Here is a 26,680-nt window from a genome sequence, read left to right on the forward strand (position 1 = left end):
GACACGACTGAGCAACTGAACTGAACTGAACTGAAAGTTAAGATCACAGAATGCTTATTATAAGGTGGTACTGCTCGGTAGGGATCTCTGGGCCCCACCTGAGAAGAGTCATAAAGTCCTATGACGTAGGGCAGGATGGCTCCAAAAAATCAGAGGGCAGCAATGCCACAGTGATCTGCAGCCTGGAGGCTTGTCCTCCAGAATATGCAGCTACTAGGCTGGGTTCTGTTTTATCCACTCCTGTCCCTCCCAAAATAAGCACACATACAGGCACAGTACAGAAAACACGGAATCTTAACTGCACTGTTGGTAGTAATGTAAATGGTACTGCTATGTTGGAAAATAAAATGGAAGTTCCTTAACAAATCAATATAGAACAGGCTGACACTCTGTCAAACCCGTTTCTGACACATATCCAAAGGAAAAGCAATCAGTTTTTCAGGGATATGTCCACAGTCCTATGAGTGTGACTGGATTTGCAGTAGCCAAGCCATAGACACAGGCCAGATGTGTCTTGACAAAAGAATGGGTTTCAAGTGTGGTATAAAAATATCTATTATATAGTATATTCATGAACTATTTTTTCTCTGTATATAAATATAAAAATCAAGGATCCTGCATTTATGCCAGAATGAATGAACCTAGAGAACATTTATGCCACGTGAAATAAGCCTGGCAAAGGCGGACAGACCCTATTGTCAAACTCATAGAGCCATCGAGTAATAAGGCTGTTACCAGGTGCTGGGTAGAGGGGGAAATGAGGCACTGGTAGTCAAAGAGTAGAGATTTTCCATTTTAAAATAAGTACGTTCTGGGGATCTGAGGTACTGCATGCTGCCGGTAGTGTTTCTATATCCTTGAAATTTGCCCAGAGAGAAATAATACAGTGTAGTCATAGGTGGATGTGTAACTTACTCCACTATATAATTATTCATTGTATGAGTCTATCACATGATCACTTTGTACACAGTACATTTATACCATTTTTGTTAGTTACACCTTAGTAAGGCTGGGAAAGAAAAAGGTGGGGGGGGGGGGGCGTGCTTTTCTCCTCTGAATGGTGCTCAGTCCAGGCTTCACGTTTCATTGATGATATGTTTTGCATACAGATGTGCCGGAATCCAGCTCCAGCAGCCAGGAAATCAGCCTGAAGAGATGAGTGTTGTCGGTGGAGAATGATGCAGCCTCTGACTCAAGGTACGGGACTGCATGTTTATTTCAAGCTTCAGGTTCTCTTTTATACTTTGACAAAAGCATTAGGTCAGAGGTTTGGCATTTTCAGTTTCCCCTCACCCAGATTTATTGTCTCCATAAAACATTGTTGCCCTGCAAACAGAGTGCTTCAGCCATTCTCTCAGAATCCTGTTTACTTTGACTTGTGATTACATTGTAACTCATGCCTGTGTTGGGCTGCATACCACATTCCTCAGTTATTTCTTATTTTTCTAAATCCTGTTTGCCCTTAGAATCCTAAGCACACTACCTCCTAAAAGGCTTCTAGCTATTAATATCTCTGAAATTCCTAATCTGTATAAGCTATAGTAAAACATGCTAGCACTACCACATTCCTTAAATTTTTAGGTTCTAACTGTTCTTCAGTTCAGTTCGGTTCAGTTGCTCAGTCGTGTCCGACTCTTTGCGACCCCATGAATCACTGCAGGCCCGGCCTCCCTGTCCATCACCAAATCCCGGAGTTCACTCAGAATCAGGCCCATCGAGTCAGTGATGCCATCCAGTCATCTCATCCTTGGTCGTCCCCTTGTCCTCCTGCCCCCAATCCCTACCAGCATTAGAGTCTTTTCCAATGAGTCAACTCTTCCCATGAGATGCCCAAAGTACTGGAGTTTCAGCTTTAGCATCATTCCTTCCAAAGAAATCCCAGGGCTGATCTCCTTCAGAATGGACTGGTTGGATCTCCTTGCAGTCCAAGAGACTCGCAAGAGTCTTCTCCAACACTACAGTTCAAAATCATCAATTCTTCAGCACTCAGCCTTCACAGTCCAACTCTCACATCCATACATGACTACTGGAAAAACCATAGCCTTGACTAGACGGGCCTTAGTCGGCAAAGTAATGTCTCTGCTTTTGAATATACTATCTAGGTTGGTCATAACTTTTCTTCCAAGGAGTAAGCGTCTTTTAATTTCATGGCTGCAATCACCATCTGCAGTGATTTTGGAGCCCCCCAAAATAAAATCTGACACTGTTTCTACTGTTTCCCCATCTATTTCCCATGAAGTGATGGGTCCAGATGCCATGATCTTCGTTTTCTGAATGTTGAGCTTTAAGCCAACTTTTTCACTCTCCTCTTTCACTTTCATCAAGAGGCTTTTTAATTCCTCTTCACTTTCTGCCATAAGGGTGGTGTCATCTGCATATCTGAGGTTATCGTTATTTCTCCTGGCAATCTTGATTCCAGCTTGTGTTTCTTCTAATCCAGCGTTTCTCAAGATGTATTCTGCATAGAAGTTAAATAAACAGGGTGACAGTATACAGCCTTGACGTACTCCTTTTCCTATTTGGAACCAGTCTGTTGTTTCATGTCCAGTTCTAACTGTTGCTTCCTGACCTGCATGCAGATTTCTCAAGAGGCAGGTCCGGTAATCTGGTATTCCCATCTCTTTCAGAATTTTCCGAAGTTTATTGTGATCCACACAGTCAAAGGCTTTGGCATAGTCAATAAAGCAGAAACGGATGTTTTTCTGGAATTCTCTTGCTTTTTTGATGATCCAGCGGATGTTGGCAATTTGATCTCTGGTTCCTCTGCCTTTTCTGAAAACAGCTTGAAAATCAGGAAGTTCATGTGTCACATATTGCTGAAGCCTGGTTTGGAGAATTTTGAGCATTACTTTTCTAGCATGTGAGATGAGTGCAATTGTGTGGTAGTTAGAGTATTCTTTGACACTGCCTTTCTTTGGGGTTGGAATGGAAACTGACCTTTTCCAGTCCTGTGGCCACTGCTGAGTTTTCCAAATTTGCTGGCATATTGAGTGCAGCACTTTCACAGTATCATCTTTCAGGATTTGAAATAGCTCAACTGGAATTCCATCACCTCCACTAACTTTGTTCGTAGTGATGCTTTTTAAGGCTTCACATTGCTTTCTTGACTTCACATTCATCAGTCACTCTATCAGATCTAGGCCCTTAAATCTATTTCTCACTTCCACTGTATAATCATAAGGGATTTGATTTAGGTCATACCTGAATGGTCTAGTGGTTTTTGCTACTTTCTTCAATTTGAGTCTGAATTTGGTAATAAGGAGTTCATGATCTGAGCCACAGTCAGCTCCTGGTCTTGTTTTTGTTGACTGTATAGAGATTCTCCATCTTTGGCTGCAAAGAATATAATCAGTATTGTTTTGGTGTTGACCACCTGGTGATGTCCATGTGTAGAGTCTTCTCTTGTGTTGTTGGAAGAGGGTGTTTGCTAAGACCAGTGCATTTTCTTGGGAAAACTCTATTAGTCTTTGCCCTGCTTCATTCCGCATTCCAAGGCCAGATTTGCCCGTTAACTCCAGGAGTTTCTTGACTTCCTGCTTTAGCTTTCCAGTCCCCTATAATGAAAAGAACATCTTTTTGGGGTGTTAGTTCTAAAAGGTCTTGTAAGTCTTCATAGAACCGTCAACTTCAGCTTCTTTAGCATTACTAGTTAGGGCATAGATTGGATTACTGTGAGATTGAATGGTTTGCCTTGGAACCGAACAGAGATCATTCTGTCTTTTTTAGATTGCATCCAAGTACTGCATTTCAGACTCTTGTTGACCATGATGGCCTCTCCATTTCTTAATTATTCCTACACTCTAAATTCAGCTAACTTCCTTTGCCATAAACATTTTGTTCACAAATAGGTCTCAGATGACAATCCTTACCAAGGCCTCAAGCTGTGGCCTACGTGAGCATCCTGGAACACTCTTTGTAAAGATCCTTGAATAAATTTCAATGGTTAACTTTATGGATTATTCTCTGGGCACAACTGCAGAAGGCTTTGTGCCTTCTCATGCTCCTCTCAAGATCAAAAAGCACGTTAACATTCTTTTCAGTCAGCTCTACCGAGGAAAGGAAATAACAAGTCATAATCACAAGACCTAATTCCTTCATTTTGGGTTCGTGCTTGCGGAATAAGTAGAGGAGTTTGGGGCCGTGCTCCGTTTTGTCAGTAACGTGTAATATGGCTCCTGACACACATGTTTTGTACCCTCTGACCAGAGATTCCCCTTCAGGTAGTTTGTGTTGGTCCACAGCTTGAGAATGTTTAAGATGGCCCAGTTGATTCCAGTCTGGATCCCTCACTGAGCATCAGGACTCTTGAGTCCTCCCTTTCCTGACACCTGAGATCTTGGCTGAGGAGGGCGTGTTCTGTTTTTGGGGTTGGATCAGGGCCTGCTCTGTGACCTGAAGGAGATTGTCTGGTCAGCGGAGTTGCCTCCTGCTGCTGTGTACTTGAGGCCTCAGCAGGAGGGGAGTGTGATCTGAGGGAAAGTGTGCGAAAGTCCCATGTTGGGACTCTCTGTGGAAGTTAACTGTCCTGAGACCCTCCTGAGACAGTGAGCACAGGGGACTGTCTGTTCCTCATGGTGAGGGCTTCCCTGTGTGTGTGGTTGGGGCTCAGGAAGGGGATATGTTGACTCTAAGCATTAAACAGCATGTTTCAACATGATGATAGACCTCTGAAGACTCGTGTTGCCTGAGGAAGCCCTGAAGTTAAGGAAGAGGAAAGAAAAGGATCGAGGCATGGCCCTTTCTCAGGTAAGGTCATATTTAGTCTGTCCTTCCTGAAATGCCCTTCTCTGTACTCGCTACTCATGTCTGACTCTGGAGTGTCCTGTGTGACTCCTGTACACTCACACTCACCTGGGGCCTTCCCTCAGGCCCTGTCGTCTCCACTTAGATCCCATCTCCCCATGGCCCAGTGACCTGACACTTGTGGGGAGTCTCCCCTGGGCACTGTCCTGGGCAGGGCTTGTCGCCCACAGGTTGGACATGCGGTCTCAGTGCTGTTGGGCAGCAGGGATTGCTTCGGGCCTATCTGGATGCGCTGTCTCCTCTGTCAACCAGGGTAAGGAAACTGCTCGTGGAAGTCAGGTGTTAGTATGCACAATAGCTCGTTAAATCTGGGAATAAGATCAATTGAGCCTGTCCTTTCCCTTTTGTGTATCTTGACATTCTTGTGAATATACGTTACATATACACAAAGAATTATTTCTGAGTACTGTGTTCTGTTCAGTTGGTTTATTTGTCTGTTTTTATACCAGTACCACATCACCATGATTACCTTGTAATAGGTGTTGAAATAGAAAGACCTCCATCTTCCTTCTTCAAGAGTTTTGCTGTTTGCTCTTAGAATAGTTCTATGACTTTCACAATGTTTTATTCTGCTTCTACAATGATTGTCATGGCAGTTTTGATAATTAGTTAATTGGTTGATTGACCCTTTGTGTGGTTATTAAAGAATCTTTTTGATATTACATGTTTCTTTTGTAATCTTTATGATTCTTACTGATGAAGCTTTGTCATGTGGGAAAGAAGATACATTTACTTCTTTTTCAATTTCGGGACCTTTGATTTCTTTTTCTCATTTACTTGCTCTAAGGGTTTCAGTGCTTTGTTGAACTGTAGTGCAGAGTGTGTGTTCTTGCCTTCTTGACCTCAGAGGAAAAGCTTTCATTCTTTCTCCATTGCTCTGCTCTTTTCATAATGGCATTTATTATGTTGATATTGGTATAATTTATTGTTTGTAGTTTGTTGAGTGTTCCATCTTGAAAGGTTGTCAAATTGTTATCGAATGTTTTTTTCCTGCATCAAGATGATCCTGTTTTTTCCCCTTTTATCTGTTAATGTAGTGTGTCATATTAATTGATTTTTGTATGTTGACTTCTCCTTGCCTTATATGAATAAAATCCACTTGGTTATGGTGTCAGATCTTTTTATTTATTTATTTAAATTATTTTAATTGAAGGATAATGGCTTTACAGAAGTTGTTGTTTTCTGCCAAATACCAATATGAATCAGCCATAGGTATGCATATGTCCCCTCCTGCCCATCTTCCTCCCTATCCCACCCCTGTAGGTTGTTAGAGAGCCCCTCTTTGAGTTCCCTGAGTCATTCAGCAAATTCGCATTGGCTCTCCACTTTACATATGGCAATGTAAGTTTCCATGTTACTCTCTCCATATATTTCACCCTCTCCTTCCTCCCATTCCCCCTCCGTCTGTTCTTTGTGTCTGTTTCTCCAGATCATTTTAATATGTGTTGAAGTTGGTTTGCGAGTATTTTAATTTTGCATCAATATTCATCAGGGGTATTGGTTTCTAGTTTTCCTTTCTTGTGTCTTTGGGAAATTGTCAAACTATTAGAATCATGCTTGCTCCATAGAATTAGCAGGATTAGTGGTAATTCTTTTGTAAATGTTTGGTAGAATTTGGCACTGTATTTTTCTTAGAGGTTTCTGACTACTTTTTAAATCTCTCTAGTTATAATTGGCTTCCCTGATGGCTCAAATCATAAAGAATCTGCCTGCATTGTGGGAGACCCAGGTTCTATCCCTGGGTTGGAAGATTCCCTGGAGAAAGGAATGGCTCTCTAGTCCAGTATTCTTGTCAGGAGAAATTCCATGGACAGAGGAGCCTTGTGGGCTACAGTGCATGAGATCACAAAGAGTCAGACACGACTGAGTGGCTAACACTTTCACTTTCAACAGTTCTCAACTTTTTTATTTCTTAATAAGTAAAATAGTTTGTATGTTTCTGAGAATTTGCCAGTATCTCCTATATACTGTCACTTATAGGCATTATTGGTCATAGTACTTCCTTATCTTTAGAAACTTTCTTTGACATGAGTTGTAATCACTCCAGTTTCATATCTGTTTTTAATTATTTGGATCTTTTTTTCTCTTGTCCTTAGTCTAGGTCGGGGTTTTTGTATACAGTTTTTTCAAAACATCAACTCTTGGTTTCTTGATTTTTATATTTTTCTACTTTCTATTGTATCTCTGGTTTAATCTTTTCTTATTTACATGTTTCCTTCTGCTAAACTTGAGTTCAGTTTGTTTTCTGTTTTCTGCTTCCTAGATGTCTAAAAATAGATTTCAGATTTAATATCTTTTCTCTTTTTACTGTAAGCATTTAACCTTTCAGACTTTGCTTTTAGTATGGTGGTCTCTGTGTGTTATAAATTTTGTAATGTTGTGTTTTTGTTTTGATCCATGTATTTAAAAATTTCCATGTGATTTTTTTCTTAGACCCATTTGTGATGTAAGAGTGAGGTTTTTAATATCGACATTTGAGGAATTTTCTTTTTTTCTTTTGTTTATTTCGTTGTTGTTAGGGAAGATACTTTTATGGTATCAGTCTCTTAAAATGGTTAATTTTGGCCTAACATGTTGTCTCTCATAGAGAATGGTTTATGTGTCCTTGAGATACATGTGTTTTATGGTTTTGTTGTGCCATGATCTGTACATGCCTGTTCAATGTTTGTTTGATTTTTCTGAGCTATCTAATGTTAGATGTGTATATATTTTTACTTGTTACAGCTTTTTGGTAAATTGACTGTTTTATCATTATACAATATTTATCTCATTGCACTTTTTTTTCTTCAGTTTATTTTGTCTGATATAACAGTCTCCCCTGCTCTCTTTAGGATGGACTGTCTTTTTCCATCCTTTCACTTTTCACCTTTCCATGTCCTTAGGTTTGTGAGTACTACCTATTTCAACTCTCTGACAAACTCTGTGTCTGTTGCCCTGTGTTTTACCTCCTCTTCTTCTAGTGTCCCCTCTTGCTGTGCATCCTGTGGTGGTGAAAGACAGGCACCCTGGACAGCTCCTTTCATACCACTGTAATTTCAGAAGGAATGTATTGAATATTTCCTTCCTATCATGATGTTTCTTCAGATAGTCTTGGTTAATAACTATATCTTTTTCCATATTCTTTTTTGACATGATTTTTAATTCTCCGAGAAGTTTTTTTACTTTGCTGTTGTGATAATTCTTTTTTGTCATAATCTAATGACTCTTCTAATTTCAGATCTGTTTTATTAGTGGAAAGAAAAGCAAAGAAAGTCTTTGGCTTCTGTTAATGCCTTGCTATGTAAATTTAAATGGGTAAAATTGTATCTTTATATATGGTAATTTTATTATTACTTGAGTTCAAGTATTCTTTTTTTTTTTTTATGTTTTTACCAGTTTTCTTTTGGTATCCTAGCATAGAATCCTGTTGACAAACTCAGCTGAGTACAAAGGATACATATTTATCATCTGAAGAATGCTGAAATACATGTGAATAGAAGGATAATACAAAATTGTCCAAAAAAATCTGTCAAAGACAAATCCTCTCATTCCAGTTAATTTTTTATAGATAAGTATGCATGCATGTGCAAGTCTGTGGTTTAGATAGAAGACATCATGATTTAAAAACTACATATCACCTTTTTATTTTTCAGTTGAAATTATGTTATCAGTATAATCTGTGGCCTTGAAATTTTCTAAACAATCCTGTTAGTGTTTTAAGTGGTAAATTACTAACAGTTGTGTTTCTGTATCCACGTCTATAATGACCTTTCATGCCATTCCACATTGTTCACCTTGGACTTTTTTTTTTTTTCGTACTAATACAATATTTATTTGTTTTCCTTCTGTCAAACCCTGAGCCCACCACTTTCCCCAGGCTGCCTGGGGAGTTACAGGAAAGGGAACGTACAGGGCAGACACAGGAGAAAGAACTATGAGAGGGGGAAACAGCTCCTTCATATCGTGAAGAAGATGAAGTAGACCACCATCAGGCAAAAGAGCCCCATGGCCTTTGAGAGGGCCAAGTGCATGGTGTAGAAGAGCTACTGTTTCAGAGAAGGGTTCCTGGCATAACAGTGATGAGGCTCCCAAACACAGTCCCACTTCCAGCCCTGGAGCCAGCACCCCTGCCGTGGCAACTCCAGCTCCAGGGAACTTGGCTGCTGTGTCAGAGTCCTTTGAAATGGCACTGGTTTGGAAGCTGTGGCTAGGAATAAGTGAGGTAGTCTGGGGACCTGGGGCTGCCAAGCTGCTGTGGCTCTCATGGGTCAGTGTCTCTGGTCCTTCACCACCACTGCGGACAATGATCACTCGACAGTGGGGAGGTTCTCCCAATCAGGGAGTGGGTAGAGACTACTTTGGCACAGGTGTCCATTTTCAAGGGAGGAAGGCCCGAGGCCCGAGAGCTGCTCCCCCTGCAGAGAAGACAGAGGGGCAGGGAGGAGGCTCACTTTGGACTTCTTTCAAGTTTCCTTTAGGAGCCCTCTGTCAAAGGACTTGTAATGTTCTCTGTATTACTTCACTGTTAGATGCTGAAGCTTCAGTTGCTGAACCCAAACTTCTGAGTTCAGGTGCTTCATGTAACATTTCTTACCTTCTTGATCTGAGTCGAGTTTCTCAGAGTGTCTGTGACACAGGTTTTCTTCTGTAAGTTGGAAACAGGTGTTTCTTTAATGAGCTATTACGTTGATGACAGGTTCTTGCCTGTAAAGTACTTATTTAATGTTTAGAGTAATGCTACAGTAATTTAGAGCAACAGGAAGCCTTCAGACACTTTTGGTCCTTGCTGCTATTATCAACATCATACCTGAAAATTTTGACCTTTCCATTAAAAGTGCCGTGGACTTTGTCATCTCTGAAGACACCACTCATGCTGTACCTCATCTAGATAATCAGTTGCACTCACTGGGTAGAACATAATATCTGACACTTCTGTATAGCCAAAACAGTGTTGAGCTTTATTTATATATATTTCATGGATTTTGAACAATGATGAAAAATCCATATTAATTGGAGGATCTCATAAGGTCTTAGAAAAAAGCATAAGAAATTAAAATTAGAGATCCATAGTTCCTCCAGATACCCCTGCATGGATCTGTTAGAACACATACTTCAACCAAGTCAATCCTTGCCCCTTACCACCCTTTCTCTTTTGCATGAAAATGAGAACTTTTCATGGCCCTTTTGGTGACATGTGGTTTCATTTCAGGAACAACTGACCTCTGAGGATGTGGCCATCAAATTCACTCCGGAGGAGTGGGAATTCCTGGATCCTGCTCAGAGGGCCTTGTACAGGGACGTGATGCTGGAGACCTGTAGGAACCTGCTGTCTGTGGGTGAGGATGAGTTCCTTCCAGAGCTGCCCTTGGGTATCTGCATTTTTCCTGTGTGCCCCTTGGGAGGCTTGATGTCTTTCATGTGAGAGTTCTGGTTACTGGGGCATGACACAGCTTCACAAGGTTAAACTGACCCTCTTCAGATGCTGTGTCTATTTCATGTCATATATGAGGTTGTCCCAGAGCTTAATTATCTACAAAGCTCACTGGCAAATGTTAAAAAAAATGCCAAAAAACCCGATTTCCTATTTCCTGCCTTTTGACTTTTGTTCAGTGTTTAAAAAAATCCACAGCACTTCAGATTTCTTTCTTCTGATAACGCTGAATATCTACTTGTTTGTTTTTGCTTGCTTGTTTACTATTTTTGGCTGCACCATTCCGTATGTAGGATCTTAGTTCCCTGACTAAGGATCAAACCTGCACCCCCTGCATTGGAAATGCAGAGTCTTAACCACTGGATCACCAGGGAAGTCCCAGAATTTCTGTGTCTGATCTGAATATTATCTCCACATTGGAGCATGAGAAAAAGCTCTGGACAGTGGGTGCTAGCAACGGAATGAAACACCAACACTACAGAGTGGTTTGAATCTTTCTATTTTTTCCTCCCGCTTCTCGCAGCTGCTTTACTTTATATCTTTTGCACAACAATCTACAGGGCAAGTTGCCAAGCACTATGATTGAGCGACTGTACAGTGCGCAGGCGCGGGGCGAGATAACCTTTTCTTTAACTTATTTACTGCAGCTAATACTTTGTTTTGAGAACTTCCTTATCAGCTTAGAAACCATTTTGTCCCTGGGTCTGTTCCTTTTGAGGAATCAGAGAAACATCCTTGTGTGCAAGAAATGTTCTTTTCCCATGGGAACAGAAGATTCTGGGTAGAACGTCTCCTTTGCAAGAATGTTCAGCCCTGGTTGAGAGTCTCGTTTGCAAGCACTTCCCAACCTTCCTTATACCTTGTTCCCTACATCTCCCCCTTTCTTTTCTTGTAGGTGCTGAATAAGCACTTGAATATGGAAAGCTTTTTCTTTTAATTGTTTCCCTTTTCATTAGCGCCAGTTGACTATAAAAGCAGTAAAACATAAAGCAACAATTAACAAAGTATTCACAAAGGATGTTGTTAGCAATGTAGATACATGCCCTAAAGGATTGAGGTTATCTCATCCTTCTTGAAGACTCTTTAGTATATCAGAACCAATATTATCAGGCAGCGTCTTAGTAAAAGTTGACAGTATAGTTTGTTCCAATTCCATAATTTCAGCAGTTAAATTCTGGTGTCCCATCAAAGACCTTTTCACCTTTTCCCAACCCGCACTCATATGAAAGGGAACGGGGTTACGCATAAGTGAGATGAGTTCCAATCACATTTTAACACACTCCTTGTAGCTAACACAGACACTTAATCTCCTAACCAGGAAACAGTGTGTTGTAAATTTAATACATCAGTAGCCAATTGAGCGTCCAAATCATGCTGTTGTTGCCACAATAAATGAGCATCTTTATGCCACTCCCTGACAAAATCAGCAGTCTGTATGCCCTGATGCAAAGCAAGACCTGCTACAGTTGCTGTTGCTGTTACTGAAGCCACGGCAAGAATTGATGTGATGACGATGCCAAGCATTCTTCGAGATCGATGGAGAAGAGTTTGTACAGCATTTACAAGATGAGTGACAGCAAAAGAGTCCAGCCAAGGCCAAGTAAGATTAACAGGCAACCAGAGTCAGTCCATGCTTTCACAGTAACCAAAGAGTAATTTCTGGAATGGACCATCTTGTCTTCAGCATTTTCCCACCAGGAACGGTTTATACATTGAGTCAAGTTACAATCAGAACATGATATAACTCCCAAAATTTCATTCCAAATCCATTGCCCATACAGTAAAGAGTAAGGAAATTTTACACATGCTATAGCAGAGTAAGATCTATTAATATGCAAATGAACTTGAAACAGCCCTCTAGGATCATTAATATTCAAAGTAAAGTTTCCCGTCCATATAATGATAGAGAAGACAATTAGAAAATTGTCACCTCACAGTGATAAGAGCACGATCAACAAACTCCTGACAAAGTGTAGGGCTATTAATCATTCCTTGAGGCAGCACTGTCCATTGATAACATTTTACGGGCTGCCCATGATTATACACTGGAATAGTAAAAGCAAATTTATTTCTATCTTTTATTTGCAAAGGAATATTAAAAAAGCAATCCTTCAAATCTAAAACCATCAAAGACCAATTCTGTGGAATCAGCAGGAGAAGGGAGACCTAATTGCAGAGCTCCCATAGGTTCTATACATTTGTTAACTTCCCTTAAATCAGTCAACATTCTCCATTTACCAGATTTTTTCTTAATGACAAAAATGGGAATTCCAAGGAGACGTGGAAGGTTCAATATGGCCAGATTGAAGCTGTTCTTCTACTAATTGTTCTAAAGCCTCGAGCTTCACTTTCGGAAGCAGCCACTGCTCAACCCATTTAGGGACATCAGTTAACCATTTCAATGGGAGAGCTCGAGAAATCTGAGCAGTGGCTACAAGTTTTCCAACAAGATGGTGAGCGTTGTTCCTAACGCTCTTTCCATTAAACAATTGGCATGACAAAGGTTGAGCACTTGTCCACACATCTGCTATAGATCCTAAGCCTGTTAAAACAAGAGGACTTTTTTCTTTTTTTCAGTCATTAGGCCACTGCTGGAGAGAAATAACCAAAACATCTGTTCCTGTATCCACTAATCCTTCAAACTGTCTATCTTCAATAATCAGTGACATTAAAGGGCGAGAGTCATTAACAAGCATTTCCCAAAATATACTTTGTCCTGTACTTCCCAAACCACCGACTCGCTCCCTACTTCAGCCTTGTCGGCAGCTACTGGAAATAGGGATGCATAAGGTGGTGCAGAACGTTTAATAGCCTTGGAAGTTTGTTTTTTATTTAATAAAACCTTCCGAAAGGCAGCAGTCATTGCCTCTACAGAATATGAATCCTCCCCCGAACTCACATCTCTCTCTGACTCTGTGGATGAATCTGTACTATCATCTGGAGGTTTGGGCGGAGGCCGAGGTGAAGCCCCCGCCTTCACATTAGCCTTCTTTCTCCCCACTCACAGGCACATCCTCATACAGGGGATCATCCTTCTTAAGAGAACATGAGACGGCCTCACTATCAGTAGCCGTTAATTTTAAAGCCTGCGTTATAGCGCTACAGAGAGTCCACAGCTTTAAAGGAATCACATTTCCTTTTTGATGCTGCCTTCTTAACTCTTTTTGTATTACTTTCCATTCCTTCAAATTCAGCTGTAATTTTGTTTGATATTGAAACCAATAGCAGTGCTGCTCTACGAGGCAGAACAACTCACTCAAATGGCGAGTAGACGTTTTAATTCCTGTAGAAGGCAGGAGCCCCTTAACCAGCTCCATATAGTGTGACTTTAAAGATGGGGAATTCCCCATGGTTTTTTCTTCCTTTTATCTTTTCTGTTTCTTTTTCTCTTTTTTTCTTTTTCCCGAAAGTCCCCCTTTCAGTGTCCCACACCGGGGTGCTTACCCTTTTGGTTCTTTTCTTTTCTCTCTCTTTTTTTTTTTCCCAAAAGTCCCCCTTTCAGCATCCCGCAATGGGGTGCTTACCCTTTTGGTTCTTTTCTTTTTTCTCTTTTTTTTTTCTTTTTCCCGAAAGTCCCCCTTTCAGCGTCTCGCCCCAGGGTGCTTACCCTTTCGGTTCTGTCGTGCCCGTGCTATGCACCAGATGCTAGCGACGGAATGAAACACCAACACTGCAGAGTGGTTTGAATCTTTCTACTTTTTCCTCCCACTTCTCGCAGCTGCTTTACTTTATATCTTTCGCACAACAATCTACAGGGCAAGTTGCCAAGCACTATGATTGAGCGACTGTACAGTGCGCAGGCGCGGGGCGAGATAACCTTTTCTTTAACTTATTTACTGCAGCTAATACTTTGTTTTGAGAACTTCCTTATCAGCTTAGAAACCATTTTGTCCCTGGGTCTGTTCCTTTTGAGGAATCAGAGAAACATCCTTGTGTGCAAGAAATGTTCTTTTCCCACGGGAACAAACAGAGGATTCTGGGTAGAACATCTCGTTTGCAAGAATGTTCAGCCCTGGTTGAGAGTCTCGTTTGCAAGCACTTCCCAACCTTCCTTATACCTTGTTCCCTACAGTGGGGAGTGATGTAAAAGTAGCCAAAACTACAACATGTAAAGAAAAACGAGAATCTCAAAAGGGCTGTTTTTTTCTGTTAAGGAGTGGGACAAGTTGGTGGATTGGATCCTCTGTGGTTGTTACTTAGGAAAATGTAAGAGTGTGTAGAGAGATCATCTTTTTGATCCTAGATCCTACGAGGGGAGCATATGTGAATCTCTCAGCCTCTTAGCTTGCCATCTGTAGGTTGAGTGCATGGTCCCATCTCAAGATGCTGTAATGTCTGACCTTCATGTTGTATTAGTTTTACTCTTGTGCTGCTCTACCCAGTCTGGGAATGTCAACTGTTCCTGATGTTCCTTTCTCCTTACTTCGTATCATTTTACCTCTTCAATTTCTTTGAAATATATTCCTGAGGGTCTGAAATTTTATCTGGTTTCCTTGCTGTGATAATCCACCTATGTTTAATTGGCAGCCTCTGGTGAGTCTCTGTGTAGTGGATTTAGTAGGTAACAGAAAACTGTGATGGAGACACTATTCCTAATGTTATTTTCTTGCTCTGTACAAAGTCACCACTTGAAGCTATCCAGTAGAGTGGTCAGTATGTTCTAGGATGATGAGAGAGAACGTATCACGAGAGCCTGATACATCTTTCCAGGTTTTTTTCTGGCTTTGGAGACTCTGTCAAGGGCACCATGACAGTGTTGTTGATGTGTATCAAGGACCATATATTTTAGCCTCTGTAAATGGTATGGGAATTTATCCCAGGACAACTTTGTCCAAGTTCACATTCTCATATCTATGGGGCTATTGGCTGCACTGTTGTTCTGTGCATTGTAGGTATTTTTTAATTTTATCATTGAGTTCAAATTTCTGTGTTACTCTTAGTGTTTCTGTTTTGTATTTGCAATGCGTTGGATGATTGATTGGAAAATGGTCCCTATGGTGGAACTGGTGATCAGTCCCTCTTAAAATTCTTTATATATTCTTTGTACTCAACTTACTATCAGATGTATGATTTCCACATATTTTCTCTTTTACTGTTGTCTTTTCAAACTCACTGCACTTTAATGCAGAGTAGTTTATAATTTTGATATAGTTCAATTTATTAATATCTGGTTTTATTTTGTGGCCTGTGCTTTTGGTGTTATATCTGGTAAATCATTTTTGGGTCTAATTTCCAGAAACATTTCCTGCATGTTTACTTCTAGGAGTTTTATACATTTGGGACTTAGGTTTAGGTCTTTGAACCATTTTGAGTTCGCTTTTGTCTGCAGTGTAAGATAATGTTCCAAGTAAATTCTTTTGCTGGTGGGTATTCAGTTTTGTCAACATGTCTTGTTTCATAGACTGCTTCCCCATTTAGTAGTTTTTATACCCTTGTGAAACATCTTTTGAACATCTCCGCGAGAGGTGTTTTTGTTTTAACAGTTCTTTTTAGGTATGCTGCTGCTGCTAAGTCGCTTCAGCCGTGTCTGACTCTGTGCGACCCCACAGACGGCAGCCCACCAGGCTCCTCTGTCCTTGGGATTCTCCAGGCAAGAATACTGGAGTGGGTTGCCATTTCCTTCTCCACTTTTTAAGTATAGTTAATTTACAATGCTGTGTTTCAGGTATACAGCAGTTTACAAGATACTCAATATAGTTCCCTGAGCTATATGGTAGGTTCTTGTTGTTTATCTATTTTGTATATACATTAGTTTGTAAATATTCAGACTCAATTTATCTCTCCCTTTTCTGCCCCCATCACCATCCTGTACTATCCCCTTTGGTCACATAAGTTTGTTTTTTATTCTGGGGAGTTTATTTTGTGAATAAGTTCATTTGTATCATTTATTTCAGTTCAACATAAAATATCCAATGATATTTGTCTTTCTCTGTCTGATTTCACTTAGAATACTCCCTAAGTCTGTCTATATTGCTGCAAAAGGCATTACTTCATTGTGTTTTATGCTGTGGAGGTGGCAACCCACTCCAGTGTTCTTGCCTGAAGAATTTTATGGACAGGGGAGTCTGGCAGCTGCAGGTCATGGGGTCTTAAAGAGTTGGACACAGCTGAGCTACTTTCACTTCACAATATTCCCCTGTATATATGTACCACATATTCTTTATCCCTTTGTCTGTCAGTGAACATTTAGGTTGCTGCCATGTTTTGGCTGGTATAAATAGTGCTGCTAAAAACATTGGGGTTCATGTATCATTTTGAATTAGTTTTCATCCTTTCTGAATATATGCCCAGGATTGGAATTGCTGGTTCATGTGATAGCTTTATTTTTAGTTCTTCATGGAACCTCCATGCTGTTCTCCAAAGTGGCAGTACCAATTTATGTTCCTTCCAACACTGTAGGAGGGTTCTCTTTTCTCCACACCCTCTCAAGCATTTATTGTTTGTAGACTTTTTGATGGTGGTCATTATGATCAGTGTGAGGTGATACATTTTCGTGATTTTGATTTGCATTTCTCTCATAAGTGGAGATGTCAAACATCTTTTCAGGTGACTGTTGGCCATCTGTTTGTCTCCTTTGGAGAAGAATCTGTTTTGATCTTCTGCCCAGTTTTTGATTGGGTTGTTTGTTTTGATATTAAGCTGTATGAACTGTTTGTATATTTTGGAAATAAATCCCTTATAGGTAGCATCATTTGCATGTATAGTCTCGTAGTCCAAAAGTTGAATTTTTGTTCTTTTTTGGTTTCCTTTGCTTTGCATAAAGGTTTTAAATTTAATTAGGTCTCATTTGTTTGATTTTGCTTTTATTACCATGACTCTAAGAGATAGATTCAAAAAAATTTTGCTGACATTTATGTCAGTGTTGCATTTGTTTTCCACTATGAATTTTATAGTATCTGGTCTTGCATTTAGATGTTTAACACATTTTGAGTTTATTTTTGTGTATGGTGTTAGAGAATGTTGTAATTTCATTCTTTTCCATGTAACTATCCATTTATCCCAGCACCACTTATTAAAGAGACTTCTTCATTCTATATTCTTTCCTCTTTTGTTATAGAATAATTGACTCTAAGTAAATTGGTTTATTTCTGGGTTTTCTGTCCTGTTCTACTGAACTGTGTTTCTGTTTTGTGCCATCATCATACCACTTCCTTGGTGGCTCAGACGGTAAAGCCATGTGCCTACAATGCAGGAGACCCAGGTTCAGTCCCTGGGTCAGGAAGATCTGCTGGAGAAGGAAATGGCAACCCACTTCAGTATTCTTGCCTGGAAAATCCCATGGACAGAGGAACCTGGTCTACAGTCGATGGGGTCACAAAGAGTTGGACATGACTGAGTGACTTCACTTTCACTTTGTTGACTGTCAGTTTGTAGTATAGTCTGAACTCAGGGAACATGATTCCTCCAGCTGTGTTCTTCTGTTTCAAGATCATTTTAGATATTAGAGTCTTTTTTATTTTGGTACAAAGTAAGTTTTTCTTTGTTTTATGAAATATGTCATTGTTAATTTGATAAGGGTTGCACTGAATATGTAGATTGCCTTGGATAGTATGGTCATTTTGATAGTGTTACTTCTTTCAATCCAAGAACATGGTATGTTTGTCCCATCTGTTTGTGTCATCTTTGGTATCAGTCATCAGCATCTTATAGTTTTATGAGTACAGTTCTTTTGACTTTTTATGTAGGTTTATTCCTTAGAATTGTATTGTTTTCTCTGAGATGGTGAATGGGATTGTTTCATTAATTTCACTTTCTGATATATCATTATTAGTGTATAGAAATGCAGCAGTTCAGCAAGTTTACTCTGTTCATTGATGAGGTCTAGTCATCTGGTGGCATCTTCGGGATTTTCTGTGTGTAGCATCATAGTGACAGTTTTACTTCTTTTTAATTTTTTTTTACCTTGAATTCCTTTTATTTATTTTTCTTTTCTGATTGTTGTGGCTAGGACTTCCAAAAATATGTTGAATAAAAGTGGCAATAGTGAACATTCTTGTCTTATTCATGTTGTTAAGGGGGTGCTTTCAGTGTTTCCCTGTTGAGTATGATGTTAGCTGTGTGTTTGACATATACAGTCTTAATTATGTTGAGGTAGGGTCCATCTGGGCTGACTTTCTGAAGGGTTTTTTCATAAATGGCACTTGAATTTGTCAGAACCTTTTCTGCATCTATTGTGATCATATGGTTTTTAGTCTTCAACTGTTACTGTGGTGTATCATAGTGATTAACTTGTGGATATTGAGAAATCTTGCATCCCTGCAATAAATCCCACTTCATCATGGTATGATCCTTTCATGTCCTTTAATGTGTTAGTAACTGTTTGAATCTGCTCTTTTGAACTCAGGGAAGGTCTAGGAGAATAAAGCCTTTTTCTATAAAAAAGAGTTGGATGCCTCAGAAAGGCTTTTGTAACTGGGAAGGTCTTCCAGAGTCAGTGTCAATCCCTTGTTTCCTTTGATACTCCTCGATCTTGAGATGACCATGTATGGAAGAAGAAATGAGATAAATGTCCAATGGAGAGGTTAATCATACTTGGCAGAGGAACCCAGGTTTAGATAGCTTTTTCCTGGATTTTCCTTCTGATTTCTGCTAATTAGATTGTTACACAATATCCTGGAATATTGTGTATGTTTTTCTTGAATATAAGCCTTCCATTGTAACTTACAAAATTCACAGTTGGATACATTACGTTGTAAATAGTATAACAGGTATTATCCGGCTTTCTCCATATATCACAGTCACTTTTAAAATCTCTCTTGTTTCTGTCCCATTCCCATAGTATAATGCCCTAAACTTGCTGAACCAGTTCTTTTCTTTTAAGGTCAGTATGTTAGTTTGTGCTGTCAGTTATTTTCACAGAGACATGCAGTCACAAGCTGATATCTGACATAAACCTGTGTACCCTATGCTCCACGCAGGCCCTTTCTTAGTCCTGACCAGTCCTCACATAGTACCTTGATATGGATGGAAACGTTGTTCTTACCTATCACGTCCCTCCACCTTCTACATACTCTCACTGTAAAGATAATCTCTGATCATTTATTGAACAGGTTTGTCAGGACATGACCTAAATCACTCTGTGCATCCATGATGACTCACAACCCATTCAAGATGGGATGGTTGAATAATAGTTAAACAGACTACTTCTGTCTTGTACCTTCCTTGATATTTTCTTTCTAAGTTCCGTATATTTTTTAAAAAATATTTTCTGGTCTATTCATTTGGTGGGTGGTCCTGTTTATAAATAAGTGTTTTCAGTCCTCCCAGTAGGTTCAGATTCATATCTTGGTTCTCTTACCACTTTGTAGGCCAGTTGGGTGTGTCTCCTGCTCTGATTAGAGAAAAGCATGTTTGTTTACCTCAAGCCTTTTATAGCAAATTAGTGCTGTCAGTAGAACATGTTTTATAGTAAACGCTCAAAATTGATTTGTTTAAATAAAGGTAATCTCTATACTCTATCATGTTCTTTATGATATGACTTTATCTACATTATATATATTTTTAAAATATAAATGTATTTTTCATCGGAGGTTAATTACTTTACAGTATTGTATTGGTTTTGCCATACATCAACATGAGTCCACCACAGGTATACACGTGTTCCCCATCCTGAACCCCGCTCCCTCCTCCCTCCCTGTACCATCCCACTGGGTCATCCCAGTGCACCAGGCCCAAGCATCCAGTATCATGCATCGAACCTTGACTGGCGATTCGTTTCATATATGATATTATACATGTTTCAATGCCATTCTCCCAAATCATCCCACCCTCTCCCTCTCCCACAGAGTCCAAAAGCCTGTTCTATACATCTGTCTCTCTTTTGCTGTCTCGCATACAGGATTATCATAGCCATCTTTCTAAATTCCATATATATGCGTTAGTATATTGTTGGTGTTTCTCTTTCTGGCTTCCTTCACTCTGTATAATAGGCTTCAGTTTCATCCACCTCATTAGAACTGATTCAAATGAATTCTTTTTAATGGCTGAGTAATACTCCATTGTGTATATGTGCTACAGCCTTCTTATCTATTCATCTGCTGATGACATCTAGGTTGCTTCCAAGTCCTGGCTAATATAACAGTACTGCGATGAACATTGGGGTACACATGTCTCTTTTAATTCTGGTTTCCTCGGTGTGTATGTCAGCAGTGGGATTGCTGGGTCATAAGGCAGTTCTGTTTGCAGTTTTTCAAGCAATCTCCACACTCTTCTCCATAGTGGTTGTACTAGTTTGCATTCCCACCAACAGGGTAAGAGGGTTCCCTTTTCTCCACACCCTCTCCAGCATTTAGTGCTTGTAGACTTTTGGATCACAGCTATTCTGACTGGTGTGACATGGTACCTCACTGTGGTTTTGATTTGCATTTCTCTGATAATGAGTGATGTTGAGGATCTTTTCCTGTGTTTGTTAGCCATCTGTATGTCTTCTTTGGAGAAATGTCTATTTAGTTCTTTAGCCCATTTTTTGATTGGGTCGTTTATTTTTCTGGAATTAAGCTGCAGGAGTTGCTTGTATATTTTTGAGATTGTTTGTTTGTCAGTTGCTTCATTTGCTATTATTTTCTCCCATTCTGAAGGCTGTCTTTTCACCTTGCTTATAGTTTCCTTAGTTGTGCAGAAGCTTTTAAGTTTAATTAGGTCCCATTGGTTTACTTTTGGTTTTATTTCCAGTATTCTGGGAGGTGAATCATAGAGGTTCCTGCTGTGATGTACGTCAGAGAGTTTTTGCCTTTGTTCTCCTCTAGGAGTTTTATAGTTTCTGGTCTTCTGTTTAGATCTTTAATCCATTTTGAGTTTATTTTTGTGTATGGTGTTAGAAAGTGACCTAGTTTCTTTCTTTTACAAGTGGTGACCAGTTTTCCCAGCACCGCTTGCTAAAGAGATTGTCTTTAATCCATTGTATATTCTTGCCTCCTTTGTCAAAGATAAGGTGTCCATAGGTGCGTGGATTTATCTCTGGGCTTTCTATTTTGTTCCATTGATATATATTTCTGTCTTTGTGCCAGTACCATACTGTCTTGATGACTGTGGCTTTGTAGTAGAGCCTGAAGTCAGGCAGGTTGATTCCTCCACTTCCATTCTTCTTTCTCAAGATTGCTTTGGCTATTTGAGGTTTTTTGTATTTCCATACAAATTGTGAAATTATTTGTTCTAGGTCTACATTATATCTTCTTAAAATTTTATTTATTTTTTAATTGAAGGATAACGGCTTTGCCAAATTTTGTTTTCTGTCAAACCTCAACTACATTATATCTTGTATGTGTTTCACTTCCAACATTTTTCAGCAATATCATGTCTGACCCTAGTCAATAAATACACAAAGCACTCATTTTTAATTTATTATATTTTGGTGCCATTAAACTAGGTAATTAACAATAGCGCATGGCTAGAGATTAGCCTTCCTTGGTGGCTCAGTGGTAAAGAATTCACCTGCTAATGCAGAAGATGCAGGTTTGGTTCCTGTGTCAGGAAGATCCCATGGAGAAGGAAATGGCAACCCACTCCACTATGCTTGCTTGGGAAATCCCATGGACAGAGGAGTCCCATGTGCTACAGTCCACAGTGTCGCAAAGAGGCAAACAAGACTGAGTGACTGAACAACAACAACATAGGTGGGGATTGCATTGTTTATTGGCTGTTAGAAAACCAGTGAATATTTTACGTCTTAATTTATGTGTCATTTACAGATGATGGTCTTTTAGCATTTATTCTGCATACAGTGAACACAACTACTTGTTAACATTGTAAAATGCCTTTTCTTTTTGGGTACGTAGTTCTATAGCAGATTTAAAAAGTATGTTGTTTCCAAAAAATTGTTTTAGTCATATTCTTCATTTTCTCATTTGTTTTTAATTGTAAACAACCCGTTATGAAGAGTTAATTATTAATTGGGTAAGCTTGGTTTTGGATTATTTACTGTTACAAAATATAATATATTGTTTAGAATTTATTTATGTACTCTAAGTTTGCAGAATACAATGATAGTGTAATATTTTTCTTTTCAATTTGAGACAACTGTTGATTGATAATGTTGCTGGGGACCAGCCTGGGTGGATTGAGGGTAATTCGAAGCGGGGACGGCATGGCGAGAGAGATATATAGGTGTAGAGAGAGATAAGGAAAGATTTTGCAGTTAAGAGAATAGAGGAGAGAAAGAGGCTGTATTCCTTGGTTTGCATAGAAAGCCAATAAAGCCTCAGTCAAGAGACTTTCACCGTCTACGTAAAGCCACAGGCGCCCGCTTGAATAGGAGAGGGTGACCCGCCTTGAGCTCCCTCTCATGTGGGTGTTAGAAGCCCAGGCAAATAAGTAGACACAATGATCCTTTATACTCCAGGTGGGAATCAGCCAGAAAATAGAGTAAGAAAGAAAAGAAGTCACGGGGGATGCCAGTCTTTCCAGGAACTGGTCCAAGAAACTGGTCCGTCCTTTATTTTCCAGGAAAAGCTTTTATACTTTTAGTTGTTCATAGATATTAATGGATAATACAAAGTCATGCAGGGTCAGCAGCCCTGACTCTTATCGAGACCAGGCTTTCTCTCTGCATACTTAGCTGTATACACAAGTCTTAGGTGATTTACATCATCTTCTAGCCAGGAGGCCTATTAGCATTTTATGGCCCTTTTCTGATAAGGATCCGTCAACCAGCAAACTTATTTGCCCTAAAAGTGTTGTTCTTACTAAAGTCTGGTGCCACTCTCAGAAAGCACTAATTAAGGTTACATTCTTACATAGCAAGGACACAACAATTTATAACAAGGAAAGAGGAGTACAGTGATTTATAACAAAGAGAAAATTCATTAACTCAAAGTCTAGTATTGCTAACATCAAAACTACTATATTCTTTTTTCTACATCCCAATTACATTGATTAATATCCTCCAGGTGCCTAAAAGATAAAGGAGGCCTGGCAGCAGTCATTAACTCAACAGTGAAAACCTACACCGACATAATTCTTAGCTCTTTAAAAAAGGCTCTGTATCTTTAAGATGTGTTAAGCTTCATGCCTCTCGCGGTTGGGGGGCTGTAAACAATCACATGCATAGTTGTAAAAGTCCGGACAGACCTATCAGGTAAGTTAGAAAGCTATCAGAGGGGTTTAAGCCTAGACATTCTTTTTACGCCCAGGAGACTGATTGAGTGGAGCTCTAAGTTAATTCCTTTTAGAGGAAGGTGGTGGGGGAGAGCCCCTGTTAATGTCAGATGCATAAGCGAAAAGCATAATGCAGTACGGCAGGCAGACTCTGGTTTTGGGGGTAGCTGCTCGAGAAAACCCAGCGAGGCTCCCTTAAGGCTGGACTCAACTTTGCCTGTCGGACCCCTTAACCTCATGACCTTTGCCATGGGCGGGACTCCTGGTGCTGGCTCCCAGCAATAGGTTCCTAAGGTTCCTGGTAGAAAAACACTCTGTTTTTGAGAGTTGGCATAAGGTTGTCCAATATGAGTGTGTTTGGCATATGGTTTTTAAAACTAGGCTACTGTAACGGTGAATTTATGTTATGCTTTCTTAAGTTAAGGATTCTATTCCTTTAGTGTTTCTAAACACTTAAGGTGATCATTGTGGTGTTTCATAACTTAATGTAAGTATTACTTTTGGTGTAATATATATTCAACATGAAACATTTATTTTTGAATTATTGTGAGCAGGATACCTATGATTCTTTTCATCTCGTAGATATCTCTCCTACAAATGTGATCAAGCACTTACAACCCACAGCGAACAGTGATAAATTAGAAACGTTCCAAACATTGATGTTGGGAAGCCCTGAAAGCTGTGAAATCAAACATGTTCATCTTTGGGAAAGTCAGGAGAACATGTGTGACTTTGAGTGTCAGCGGAGAGATGACAAAAGAAATTACAAAGGCACACCTGTAAGCCTTAATGGAAATGTGCCTGATGGAAGATATTCGCATGATAGAAAGGATGGAGGCATCAAGCCCTTTGGAAAGAGGTTTGGATTTAACTTTCAGGATAAACTGCAGATATTTCAAACTGGCGGAATAATTTCTGAATATAATGAAGTTAAGAGTTCTGACAACAACAGTTTCTCATTTTCACCTGTTCAAAGAATTCCTCCTTGTGTCCAAACCAGTGTTTCTAACATATATGGGAGTGATTTTATGAATCCTTCAGGAATAACACAAGAAGTCAAAGCACAGAGGGAAAAACCTTACAAATGTGATGAGTGTGGCAAGGCCTTTCGTGTAAAGTCAATCCTTTTAAGTCATCAGACAGTTCATACTGGAGAGAAACCGTACAAATGTGATGAGTGTGGCAAGGCCTTTACTCACAGCTCACACCTCAGGAGACATAAGAAAATTCATACAGGAAAGAAATTATTTAAATGCGATATATGTGACAAAGTCTTCAGCCGAAATTCAAACCTTGCTGGTCATCAGAGGGTTCATACTGGAGAGAAACCTTACAAATGTGAAGAGTGTGGAATGGACTTTCACGTAAAGTTAACCCTTTTAAGGCATCAGACAGTTCATACTGGTGAGAAACCTTACAAATGTGATGAGTGTGGCAAGGCTTTTTGTGTAAAGTCAAGCCTTTTAAGGCATCAGACAGTTCATACTGGAGAGAAACCTTACAAATGTGATGAGTGTGGCAAGGCCTTTCGTCTGAAGTCAAGCCTTTTACGTCATCAGACAGTTCATACTGGAGAGAAACCTTACAAATGTGATGAGTGTGGCAAGGCCTTTCGTATAAAGTCAAGCTTTTTAAGTCATCAGACAGTTCATACTGGAGAGAAACCTTACAAATGTGATGAGTGTGGCATGGCCTTTCATGTAAAGTTAACCCTTTTAAGTCATCAGACAGTCCATACTGGAGAGAAACCTTACAAATGTGATGAGTGTGGCAAGGCCTTTTGTGTAAAGTCAAAGCTTTTTACTCATCAGACAGTTCATACTGGTGAGAAACCTTACAAATGTGATGAGTGTGGCAAGGCCTTTCGTCTAAACTCAAGCCTTTTAAGTCATCAGACAGTTCATACTGGAGAGAAACCTTACAAATGTGATGAGTGTGGCGAGGCCTTTCGTATAAAGTCAAACCTTTTAAGGCATCAGAAAGTTCATACTGGAGAGAAACCTTACAAATGTGATGAGTGTGGCAAGGCCTTTCGTGTAAAGTCAACCCTTTTAAGGCATCAGACAGTTCATACTGGAGAGAAACATTACAAATGTGATGAGTGTGGCAAGGCCTTTCGTCTTAAGTCAAGCCTTTTTGGTCATCAGACAGTTCATACTGGAGAAAAACCTTACAAATGTGATGAGTGTGGCAAGGCCTTTCGTGTAAAGTCAAACCTTTTAAGTCATCAGACAGTTCATACTGGAGAGAAGCCTTACAAATGTGATGAGTGTGGCAAGGCCTTTCGTGTAAAATCAAGCCTTTTAAGTCATTGGACAGTTCATACTGGAGAGAAGCCTTACAAATGTGATGAGTGTGGTAAGGCCTTTTCTGTAAAATCAAACCTTTTAAGTCATCAGACAGTTCATACTGGAGAGAAACCTTACAAATGCGATGAATGTGGCAAGACCTTTTGTGTAAAGTCAACCATTTTAAGGCATCAGACAGTTCATACTGGAGAGAAACCTTACAAATGTGATGAGTGTGGCAAGGCCTTTCGTGAAAAGTCAACCCTTTTAAGTCATCAGACAGTTCATACTGGAGAGAAACCTTACAAATGTGATGAGTGTGGCAAGAACTTTCGTCTAAAGTCAACTCTTTTAAGGCATCAGACAGTTCATACTGGAGAGAAACCTTACAAATGTGATCAGTGTGGCAAGGCCTTTTGTGTAAAGTCAATCCTTTTAAGTCATCAGACAGTTCATACTGGAGAGAAACGTTACAAATGTGATGAGTGTGGCAAGGCCTTTCGTCTAAAGTCAACCCTTTTAAGTCATCAGACAGTTCATACAGGAGAGCAACGTTACAAGTGTGATGAGTGTGACGAGGCCTTTCGTCTAAAGTCAACCCTTTTAAGTCATCAGACAGTTCATACTGGTGAGAAACCTTACAAATGTGATGAGTGTGGAAAAGTCTTTGGTCAAAAATCACATCTTCAACCTCACTGGAGAATTCATACTGGAGAGAGCCCTTTCAGATGTAATGAGTGTGGCAAGTTCTTCAGTCAAAATGTGAACCTTAAACAACATCAGAAAATACATATAGAGAAACCTTTCAAATGTTTCGAGTGTGGAAAATCCTTTATTCAGGTCTCAGCACTCACTAAACATCAGAAAATCCATACATGAGGGAAATTCATGTGAATGTGGTATATGGTAGAAGTCTTCAAATTTCAAAGTTCAAAATTCACACCCTACTGTTGCTCAGAAAATCATCCTACGGAGAAACCATACAAATATCGTTAGTGTGGCAACATCTCAGGCTTTATGAGAATATTCATACTGGATAGAAGCCAGATATATATGTATTTATTAGGTCTTTAGAACATGAATTCAT

General features: G+C 39.7%; 1 protein-coding gene across 1 annotated transcript in view; it reads left to right on the forward strand.

Moving 5' to 3' along the window:
* The window catches only part of LOC128064029 (zinc finger protein 665-like), a 40,687-nt gene extending 14,215 nt beyond the window's left edge, over nt 1-26,472 (forward strand). The window contains exons 3-7 of the mRNA XM_052656848.1: nt 1,110-1,197; nt 4,664-4,746; nt 9,992-10,151; nt 23,888-24,492; nt 24,745-26,472. Coding sequence (XP_052512808.1) covers nt 4,732-4,746; nt 9,992-10,151; nt 23,888-24,492; nt 24,745-26,472 — 2,508 coding nt within the window. The 5' untranslated portion in view covers nt 1,110-1,197; nt 4,664-4,731. The remainder of the gene's footprint in view (nt 1-1,109; nt 1,198-4,663; nt 4,747-9,991; nt 10,152-23,887; nt 24,493-24,744) is intronic.
* The last annotated feature ends 208 nt before the right edge of the window (nt 26,473-26,680 follow it).

The sequence above is a fragment of the Budorcas taxicolor genome, chromosome 18, assembly GCF_023091745.1.
Source record: "Budorcas taxicolor isolate Tak-1 chromosome 18, Takin1.1, whole genome shotgun sequence".
Classification (NCBI taxonomy): domain Eukaryota; kingdom Metazoa; phylum Chordata; class Mammalia; order Artiodactyla; family Bovidae; genus Budorcas; species Budorcas taxicolor.